This window comes from Mustela nigripes, chromosome X (genome assembly GCF_022355385.1).
Source record: "Mustela nigripes isolate SB6536 chromosome X, MUSNIG.SB6536, whole genome shotgun sequence".
Lineage (NCBI taxonomy): Eukaryota > Metazoa > Chordata > Mammalia > Carnivora > Mustelidae > Mustela > Mustela nigripes.
Genome location: NC_081575.1, coordinates 68,559,863 through 68,571,539, shown reverse-complemented (window position 1 = coordinate 68,571,539; position 11,677 = coordinate 68,559,863). Strand labels below are relative to the sequence as shown.

The 11,677-nt window shown below is 37.6% G+C and overlaps 1 protein-coding gene across 1 annotated transcript in view; it reads right to left on the bottom strand.

Moving 5' to 3' along the window:
- The window catches only part of LOC132007102 (testis-expressed protein 11-like), a 208,448-nt gene that overhangs the window by 162,148 nt on the left and 34,623 nt on the right, over window positions 1-11,677 (bottom strand). Inside the window, exons 2-3 of the mRNA XM_059385234.1 lie at window positions 5,694-5,845; window positions 2,176-2,261 (exon numbers count right to left, since the gene is read on the bottom strand). Coding sequence (XP_059241217.1) covers window positions 2,176-2,261; window positions 5,694-5,845 — 238 coding nt within the window. The remainder of the gene's footprint in view (window positions 1-2,175; window positions 2,262-5,693; window positions 5,846-11,677) is intronic.

Below are 11,677 nucleotides of genomic sequence, written 5' to 3'. Positions count from 1 at the left end.
GTGGTTCAGTGGGTTAAAGCCTCTGCCTTCAGCTCAGGTCATGGTCTCAGGGTCCTGGGATCAGGCCCCACATCGGGCTCTCTGCTCCGCAGGGAGCCTGCTTCCCCTTCTCTCTCTGCCTGCCTCTCTGCCTACTTGTGATCTCTCTCTGTCAAAATAAATAAATAAAACTTAAAAAAAAAAGATATTTCACATGTGGGATGAAAAGTCTGAGGGGTGGTGAACCACCCTAGAAATCTCTAAATACAATTTTAGTTATTGAATATGCAACTAATGAATCATTGAACACTTCAACACAATCTTATGATGTAACTATATGCTAGCTAACTGAACACTAAAAAATTAAAAAGATGATAAATGAAATCTTGCCATTTCCAACAACGTGGATGGAACTAGAGGGTATTATGCTGAGCAAAATAAGTCAATCAGAGAAAGACAATTATCATAATCTCCCTGATATGAGGAATTTGAGAGGCGGCGGGGGGTTATGGGGGGTAGGGACGGAAAAAATGAAACAAGATGGGATCAGGAGGGAGACAAACCATAATAGACTCTTTTTTTTTAAGATTTTATTTATTTGATAGAGAAAGAGAGCTCACAAAAAAGAGAAGCAGGCAGAGGGAGAGCGGGGAAACAGGTTCTCCACTGAGCAGAGCCCGACATGGGGCTCGATCCCAGGACCCTGAGATCATGACCTGAGACAAAGGCAGAGGCTTAACCCACTGTGCCACCCAGGTGCCCCAACCATAAGAGACTCTTAATCTCACAAAACAAACTGAGGGTTGCTGGGGGATGTGGGGGGGTAGGGAGAGGGTGGTTGGGTTATGGACACTGGGGAGGGTATGTGCTATGATGAGTACTGTGAAGTGTGTAAGCCTGATGAATCACAGACCTCTACCCCTGGGGCAAATAATACATTATATGTTAATAAAAATGATTTAAAAAAATTTTTAAAGAATATCCATAATTTACCATGCTAATATAGCTATTTTCGTTTTTCTACACTCCGTTTTAACTTTGTCCTTTTGTATTTGTATACAGTTGCAATCATAGCTTATATGAGAGTTTTCATGTTCCATTCTTTACATTTGACTTTATTTTGTAAATATTAATCTATATTACTATGGAGTCTTCACAGTTGTCAATTTAAGGAATGTTTAACATTCAATTAAGTTAATATACAATTATTTTCTTAATGCTGGATATTTCATTGATTTTGAGGTTTATGTCTTCTGCCCATTTTTTAACTGGACTATTTTGGGGGAGGGTGTTGAGTTGTATCGGTTCTTCATGTATTTTAGATACTAACCGTTTATTGGATCTGCCATTTGCGAACATCTCCTGTTCAGTTGGTTGTCTTTTAGTTTTGTGGACTATTTCCTTTGCTGCGCAGAAACTTTTTATTTTGATGCACTCTCAATAGTTTATTTTTGCTTTTGTTTCCCTTGCCTCAAGAGACATGTCTAGAAAAATGCTGCTAGAGCTGATGTCTGAGAAATTATTGCCTGTGCTCTTAACTATACTGTTTTTCTTTCTTTCTTTCTTTCTTTTTTTTTTTAGGTAAGCTCTACACCCATGATCCCAAGATCAAGAGTCACATGCTCTACCAATTGAGCCAGCCAGATGCCCCTATTCTTTACTTTCTAAAACAACAACAACAAAAACCTCACCTTTAGTTTCCATTTTTCCCACAGTAAACTTTGATTGTTTTGTAAAGAGAAAAAATATCACCACTTTTTGGTACTTTTAATGGCACAACTTTTTTAAGAGCAGTTTTAGGTTCACAACAAAACTGCGGAGAATGTATAGAGATTGGCTATATGCGTCCTGCCCTCACACGAGTCCCACTTTATCAACATCCTCTACCAAAGTAGCACATTTACTACAACTGATGAACTTACATGGACATGCACTAATCGCCCAAAGTCCAGAGTTTACATTAGGGTTCACTCCTGGTGGGTGTAGTGTATTCTATGGGCTTACACAAATGTATAATGATAAGTATCTATCACCACAATATCAAAGTCTTTTCAATGCCTATGAATATTTAATATATAAATGGTACCTAAACAGATTATTAAAATATTTGACACTTTATGATTATTATAGTGAACACATATATTTGTTAGGGTAGAGAAAGAATATAAAGAATGAAAAAATAGATTCTTCCCAAACCTCAAAACTTCTGGCAGCTTTTCTCCACAGAATGTTGTGTAAACAGCCCACTAAATCTGTTGTCAATTCTCTTCCTGTTTGGTGACCTGAAAATAAAAACCAAAGTTCTAAAACCAAAAATCAAGATCTATTACATTAAATAAGAACACTAACTATATTCAGAACCTATAATCTTTAAGTAATGGCTATAAACACAATCACATTCTGACAGGTTTTCATCATCAATTTTAGGTTTACTAGCAAAACTAATTATATAATAAAATCAGAGTTTGCTAGAATCACAGTAATTCGCCTATCAATTTGTGATAGTTTCCCAGCTTAGTCTCCTTTTAACGTATTTTCCATGTTCCAAATTTGATCATCACCTGGTACTTTAATGTTATTCTGAATGAACAGATAGCAATGCTAAAAATCGTTAATACGAAGTGTTTATATTATGTACTAACAAGATCAGACCAAGTTCACAAGAAAGGCCAATTATACCTTAAAGCCTTTGTAAAATACTTTAAGACCATGTTTACACATTAACTTTATTACTTTAAATTGTAACTCATGTCTGATTGTTTCTGGTCTAGACACTTACAGGGTTCAAATACATTAGCACACATTAAGATAAAGTTTAAACTATAATAGAATTCTATATCCACTTCTCTTCTACCCTTTGGCACTATTGATTTCCACAAAAGTTTTGATGAGAACACTAAGAGTCTCTGACCTCCCAGCACAGTCAAGAGACATAATTTGTTCCATGGCTTAGATAAAACTACTCACATCAGAGTCAAATGCTATTCAATGTACCAACTTAAAATATTACATGACTTTGAGAGTATAAGTTCATAATTCAATATCACAGTGAAACTGACTAACTATAATCTTGGGAAAATTAGTCATTCTGGATAAACACATTTTCTAGTTAGCTGACAATTAATTTTCATTAAAAATAAAACATTTTTTATTTTGAAAACTCTAAATTATTTCGTTAAAGTTCTTAATTTTTCTAAAAATTATGTTTTATAAATTAGGTTTTTCTTTTCTTAAAGATTTATTTATGTTAATGAGAGCATTAGAGCATGAGCAAGGGGAGGTGCAAAGGGAGAGGGACAGAAAGAAGCAGACTCCCCATTGAGCATGCAACCTGACATGGGGGCTTGATCTCACACCCTGAGATCATGACCTGAGCCGAAATCAACAGTCAGATGCTTAACCGACTAAGCCACCCAAGTGCCCCTAAATTATGTTTTTCCAAACATACTTTCTGGTTTTCTGAAGCACAATTTAATCTTTGCTTGCCCATTCAAGGTAATAACACTAACAACTCGTGTATTTTATTGTACTATTATACCTCAGTGATGACTTTGGGAACAATTATATAGTACAAACTATTGTATCTTTAAAAATATTTGAAACTGTTTCATAAAATTTGTAGTTTTCTCCTCCCTTGTGGCCAGATTATCTATGTATTTCCATACAGAACTTTTCTCTCTTTGTAATATGCTACCATTAAAATGCTAAGAGGTGGAAAACCAGATAATCAAACTTATTCAAAATTGGGTCTAAAAATAACTGGATTCCTAGGGAGAGTCTTTAGGGAGCACATTATCAATAAAATATGGCTCACAGAATTTAGAATTCAAAGGCTCTTAGAGATTATCTACTCAAAAGATTTCCACTTAAAAAAATCAATCACAGGGCAGCCGGGTGGCTCAGTGGGTTAAGCCTCTACCTTCGGCTCAAGTCATGATCTCACGTTTCTGAAATCAAGCCCTGCATTGGGCTCTCTGCTCAGCAGGGAGCCTGCTTCCCCCCAACCCTGCCTGCCTCTCTGCCTACTTGTGATATCTCTGTCAAATAAATAAATAAAATCTTTTAAAAAAATCTCTCTGATTTTTATAAAACCATTATACATATTTGGAAAAATTCAAGAAATCTGGTAAAATAAAAGACAGCAGGGGAGCCTGAGTAGCTCAATCAGCTGAACATCCGACTTTGATTTTGCCTATGGTCATGTTCTCAAGGTCATGAGATCAAGCCCCATATCAGGCCATGCTCAGCATGGAGTCTGCTTATCTCTCTCTCTGTTCCTCCTGCTCCTCTCTCTTGCGCTCACTCTCCCAAAAAGTAAATATACAAAATCTTTTTTAAAAAATAAAAGAGGGGCGCGTGGGTGGCTCAGTGGGTTAAAGCCTCTGCCTTCGGCTCAGGTCATGATCTCAGGGTCCTGGGATTGAGCCCCACATCGGGCTCTCTGCTTAGCAGGGAGCCAGTTTCCCTTCCTCTCTCTCTCTGCCTGCCTTTCTGCCTACTTGTGATCTCTGTCTGTCAAATAAATAAATTTTTAAAATCTTTAAAAAAACAAAAAGAAAGATTTTTCTTTTAAGTGACTTTTTGTCATCACTCAGAATAAATCCCAGTATTAACATTTAGTAACTATCACTCCTATTCTATCTCTGTATATGTGTACAATTAGAAGGATGTATTGGGGTGAGAATTTTCCAAGAAAGGGATCATACTATGTTCTTCAGGGTATAGAGTTCTACAGAGAGGTAAAGGTTAAGGGAATGCTGAAATTTGGTTCTACATCTCTGCTTTAACAGAGAAATTATATTTTATTTGGGACAGGGTTCATATAAGATTGCATGACAAGGGGCGCCTGGGTGGCTCAGTGGGTTAAGCCACTGCCTTCGGCTCAGGTCATGATCTCAGGGTCCTGGGATCGAGTCCCGCATCATCGGGCTCTCTGCTCGGCGGGGAGCCTGCTTCCTCCTCTCTCTCTCTGCCTGCCTATCTGCCTACTTGTGATCTCTCTCTGTCAAATAAATAAATAAAATCTTTAAAAAAAAAAGATTGCATGACAAAAAAGATGCTGGGGCTAAAAAGGAAGTTAAAAACTAGGAATCTATTTCACAACCTCTGTTTTATAGTTAGAAAGAAGATCCAGAGATGTTATTAACTTGCCAGAAGGCACACAACTTACTTGAGATCACACTGAAATCATGAAATTAGGCCTCTAACCTCACAATTCTTCACTATACAAGAGCTTCAAGCTCAGAGGTTTTCTGGTTTTGTTGATGTTTTGCTATTTTTGCTGTTTCTCATTCTAGCCTGTGGAATCTGAATCAATGAGGTGTTATAGTTAATGGTTATTAGGGAAAAAAAAAAGCATGCAAGGAAAAGGGATCCACTGACCTAAGAATCTTGCCACTGTTCTGACATCTAAGAATTACATGCATATTAACACCTTTCTAAAACCTGCAGAAGGGATGCCTGGTTGGCTCAGTCAGTTAAGTGTCTGTCTTTGGCTCAGGTCATGATCTTAGGGTCCTGGGATGGAATCTCACTTTGGGCTCCCTGCTCAGTGGGGAGCTTCCTTCACCCTCTGCCTGCAGCTCCCCCTGCTAGTGTACTCTTCTTTCTTCCTCTCTTTGACAACTAAATAAAATCTTTTTTAAAATAGTTAAAAAAAAAGAAAGAAAGAAAGAAAGAAAGAAAAGAATGAAACCTGCAGAAATCCTACTGACCTAAAATGATTTCTTCAATCTTCTCCTTGGCAAGCAGTTCTTCCTTTCTTTGTAAAAGCATGTCAATGTGGAGCAGTAGAGCTTTTCCAATATTTTCTGATGACTTAAAATGTTCACAGATAATCTTCATGAAATAGAACCCAACAGCCTCTCTGTTCAATGAGACACAATTTTAAATGGCATGAATAGAATAACTTGTTTTTTATCAATGGGACTAAAGTTTATTTAAGAATAAGCAAAACATGCAAGATAAAACTGTATCTGAGCTTAGGTAGTATCACCAAAAGTCTAAATAAGCCTATTTGTTAACAATGATTTAATTCAATTTCAATTCAATTCATAAACATTTTCTTATCATGAACATCTTTAGTCAGATAATCATCTCTATCCTAATATCTAATTTATCCTTTCGCTTCTAGAACTGATGCCAATTTATAAAAATTGGAACATGAGATCCAGTAAAGACACATGAACTGACATTAGAAATTTACTAGTCCCTTGTGATGAGAACTTTTAGGATCTATTCTCTTAGTAACTTTCAAATACACCATAGAGTAGTGTTACCTATAGTCATGTGTATATTACATCCCCAGTATTTATCTTCAAATTGAAGGTCTGTACCTCTTGACCACCTTAAGCCATTATGATAGACACCTTAAACTTATACAGTGCTGAATGACAATTATATCTCAACAAAACTGAAAGAGAAAAAAGAAACTTACAGTTCCATCTGCCAAAAACTCCTTTTAAAAAAATTTATTTATGCTTGATTACACAAACAGTACAATAGTATATTCTGAATATTTAAAAATGCAAATAGTTCATGGACTGGAAGACTTAATATTGTTATGATGCCAATACTACCAAAGCAATCCCGAGATTAAATGTAAACTTTATGAAAATCTCAGTGACATTTTGGCAGAAATGGAAAACTCTGCCCTAAGGTTCATACGGAATCACAAGGGACTCCAAACAAAGCTGAAAGACTACCAATTCCTGTTTTCAAAATTTACTACAAAGGTAATCAAAACAGTGTCGTATTGGCATAAAGACAGATAGATATACCAATGGAATAAAACAGTTCAGAAATTAAAAAAACATATATAATCAAATGATTTTCAACAAGGATGTCAAGACCATTCAGTATGGAAAGCACAGTCTATTCAACAAACGGTGTTGGGACAAATGGATATCCATATGCAAAAGAATGAAATTGGACATTTATATTTACCATATACAAAAATGAACTGAAAATAGATTAAATGACCTAAACAGAAGAACTAAAGTATAAAATTTTTAGAAGAAAACATAGGGGAGGGAGGCCTGGGTGGCTCGGTCAGTTAAACGTCTGCCTTTGGCTCGGGTCATGATCCCTGAGTCCTGGGATTAAGTCTCACAGCAGGCTCCTTACTCAGTTGGGAGCCTGTTTCTCCCTCTGCCTGCTTTTCCCCCTGCCTGTGCTCTCTCTCCCTCTCTCTCTCTCTCTGACAAATAAATAAAATCATAAAAAAAGAAAACATAGGGGGAAATCTTTATAACATTGAATTTGGTAATAATTTCTTAGATAGGATACCAAGATCAGAGGTAACAAAAACAAAAATAGATAAACTGGACTACACTGAATTTAAAAACTTTTGTGTATTAAAGGATACAATAGAGTGAAATTGGCTATCTATGGAATAATATGGAGAAAATATCTGCAAATCATATCTGATACAGGTTTAATACCCAGAATATATAAAGAGCTCCTAAAACTCAACAACAAAAAGCAAACAACCTGATTTAAAAACTGGCAAATAACTTGAACAGATATTTCTCCAAAAAAGACACAAATAATAATCACATAAAAAGATAATCAACTTCACAAATCATTAAGGAAATGCAAATCAAAACCACAATGAAATACCACCTTAAACCCATTAGGATAGTTACTATCAAAACAAACAAACAAAACAGGTATTGGCAAGGATGTGAAAAAATTGGAAACCCTGTGCACTGTTGGTGGATAATGTAAAATGATATAGCCATTATGGAAAATACAGCAATTTCTTTAAAAAATTAGAAACAGTGGGCACCTGAATGACTCAGTTGGTTAAGCCTCTGCTTTCAGCTCAGGTCACGATCCCCCATATTGGGCTCCCAGCTTCGTGGGGAGTTTGCTTCTCGCTCTGACCCTCTCCCCTCTCATGTTCTCTCTCTCTCTCTCAAATAAAAAAATAAAATCTTTTTAAAAAGTTAGAAACAGGGGTGCCTGGGTGGCTCAGTGGGTTAAAGCCTCTGCCTTCAGCTCAGGTCACAGTCCCAGAGTCCTAGGATGGAGCCCCATGTTGGGCTCTCTGCTCAGCGGGGAGCCTGCTTCCTTCTTTCTGCCTGCCTCTCTGCCTACCTGTCATCTTTGTCAAATAAATAAATAAATAAAATCTTTTAAAAAAACAGTTAGAAACAGAATTACCATACGATCCAGTAATTCTATTTCTGGGTATAAACCCAAAATAACTGAAACAGGGTCTCAAAGAAATATTTGTAAGACTTTTAAAAATTTATTTATTTGACAGAGAGAGACGCATCAAAAGAGGTAACACAAGCAGGGGGAGTGCGAGAGGGAGAAGTAAGTTTCCTGCTGAGCAGGGAGCTCAATGCAGGGCTTGATCCCAGGACCCTGGAATCATGACCTGAGCCAAAGACAGAGGCTTAACGACTGAGCCACCCAGGTGCCCCTCAAAGAAATATTTGTATACCCATGTTCACAGCATTATTCACTATAGCCAAAAGGTGGAAGTAGCCTAAGTCTCCATCAATGGATGAATGAATAAATGAAATGCAGTATATACATACAATGGAATATTATCCAGCTTTTAAAAGGGAGGAATTTCTGACACATGCTACAAAATGGCTGAACTTTGAGAACATAATGCTAAGTGAAATACACCAGTCAGAAAAAGACAAAAACTGTATAATTTCACTAGTATGGGGTACCTATACCAGTCACTCATAGAGACAGAAAGTAGATTAGTGTATGCAAGAGAGACTGGGGGGAAGGGGGACTCAGGAGTTATTGTTCAGTGGGCACAGAGATTCAGTTTTGTGTGGGAGGCCGCAATAAGGCTTGAGACGAGGACCAAACCAGGCCCTGATTTGTGCCTCCTTTAAAGTCCAAATAACCTAACAAAAGGTTTAGAATGGGAAAAGTTGAGTAGCACTGAAAGGATCTGTGCTATGTGTTGTGCACTCGCCTACGTGACTTCCCACACGCTTGCTAAACAACTGAGAACAATTCGGTTGGGGTCATAAGTTCGTGGCTGGTCCTTGCTGCCCTAGTACAGCCCATAAATTACTTTCAGGTTTGCTGTATCAATACAGAACAAGTGTACTGGCATTAGCCATTTGGCATCATGAGGTCTGCTTATAGTTAAATGTGAAACTTATTATGGGAACTCATGGTTGTTTAACTAGACACAGATGTTGTTTAACTAGACACAGATGTATTGCTTCTCCTATTATCACCATATATATGGCCTTAATGCTTTGAATAAACTTAGCACTGTTGGACATCCTCCTCAGTGCTCCTCCTGCCCCCATCTCTCTGCTTCTCGAGATCTTTTCTTCATCCTCTTACCCTCACGTTCCTGGTCAATTTGTCACGCCAGGCACGACAAGTGGCACCCGAACAGGGACCTGAGAACATTTCAAGGGAGTGCACATACAGGCAAGTAGCTGCTGACAGGTAAGAGGAGCCCAGGTTGACGGATGAAAGCTGGGGTAAAATAACATGGGGTATTCTCAATCCTTAGAACAGGATCTTTTTGTTACTGCACTGCAGGCCCTTTTAAAACAGAAAGGGTCAAAAGTCTCTAAGAAGGCTTTACACCAATTTTTTGGCATGGTTTCTGATCTCTGCCCCTGGTTTCCCAGAGAAGGAACAGTAAATCTGCAAGCCTGGCAGAGAGTGGGGCAGGAGATTAAAAATGAATTAAAAATTAGGGGGTCGGGGCACTTGGGTGGCTCAGTGGGTTAAAGCCTCTGCCTTCGGCTCAGGTCATGATCCCAGGGTCCTGGGATCGAGCGCCGCATCGGGCTCTCAGCTCAGCGGGGAGCCTGCTTCCTCCTCTCTGTCTGCCTCTCTGCCTACTTGTGATCTCTGTCAAATAAATAAATTAATTAAATATTTTTTAAAAAATAAAAAAAATTAGGGGGTCATATGCTTGCTCTGAAGGAACAATGAAAATTTGGGAGGATATTCAGGAGGCTTTAGATCCACAACACTCTATAGATTTAATACCTATAGCCTCTCAGGATTCCCCCTGTGATTTGGTAGTACATGAGCAAGAGGATGTGTATGAGCACTGTTGGACATCCTCCTCAGTGCTCCTCCTGCCCTCATCTCTCTGCTTCTCGAGTTCTCTTCTTCAACCTCTTACCCTCATGTTCCGGGTTGATTTGTTATACCAGCCGCGACAAGAGTTTTGCAAAATGAAAAGAGGGCCTTGGAGACTGGCTGCACAACAATGTGAATGTGCTTAATACTAGTGAACTAGACACTTAAAAATAGTTAAGATGATAAAATTTATGTTATGTGTATTTTATCAGAATTTTAAGCTTTTAACTAGTTTTTAAATTAAAAAATGCAAATAGTAAAAACAAAGCTTACATTTCCGAGGACCCCTACCCTGTCCCAGTCCCTTTCCTGGAAGGATACACTTCTAAGATTAGTAACTATCCTTTTCAGTCCTTTCCTGGTACACTTATATACATGTCTGTACTTACAGAAACATAGTTTTTAAAATACATAAGTGACATGCTCTGCAAACGTTGCTTCTTTTTCTCTCAATACCATGTCTTAGAGTTCATTACATATAGGTTTACTTTATCTTTTTTAATTCCCACATAGTATTTTATTGTATAGAGATACCTTACTTATCTATTCTTCTGTGATGATACTCAAGATGCTTTCAATGTTTCACTATTAGAAGCAATGTTCTGGCAAATATCCTTGTAAACATGTGATGTACCTCCTATAAATACCAAGGAGTAAAACTGCTAAATATGAATAACTTTAAATGTTGATCCTGTCAATTTGTCCTCCAAAAGAGTGGGTGCTGGAGAAGCAGTCAGCCTGGAAATGTCAGTAGGTGCCTACAAAAATTTCAATTCCACCAGCATCACCTACTATAATGAAACTTTAGTTTTTGCCAATTTGATACTCTGCCAACCCATCTTGAATCAGAAGACTTTGTCTCAAGTTCTGCTTGATTTTTAAACTTTTACTATCCCTTTTCTCCTGGTATTCTCCTTCACACCTAAAAAGAAAGAGGGAAAAAAAGAAACTCCTATCCAAATACCAGAAGACAACTATATAAATCATTTAACACAGATTTCTTTTTTACACAGAAATCCATATGAAAGGAAACTGCAGCTCTCCACTTTGGACATTCCTGTCATCCATTCTGGAGAAAAATACCTTTAAAACTATAAAAATCATTGTTCCCAGTAAAAGCCCAAATTTTCTTCAAACATTTCAGATGTGGAATATTTAATGGCATGATATAAGATACTGTTCTTAGAAAAGAGGGAATATTTCCTTCTTACACTAACATAAGGAGAGCTATGAAAGTGGGGGGGCACCTGAGTGGCTCAGTTGGTTAAGTGTCTGCCTTCGACTCAGATCATGATCCCAGGGTCCTGCCATCAAACCCCACATCAGGCTTGAGCCTGCTTCTCCCTCTCCCCCTCCCCTGCTTGTGCTCTCTCTCTCTAATAAATAAATAAAAATTTTTTAAAAGGAAAGTAATGAAAGTTAACAAATACTGGGTATAGGTTCTATGCTAAGTAGTGTGCTAAAGCACCTTATTAAGTTTTTATATGAACAGTATAAAGTGTGTCGCGTCATACTCATTTCTCAGTTGAGGCTTAGAAAGACCATAAAACACATAAACAGATGAATGGATCAAGAAGATGTGGTATATATACACAATGGAATACTATGC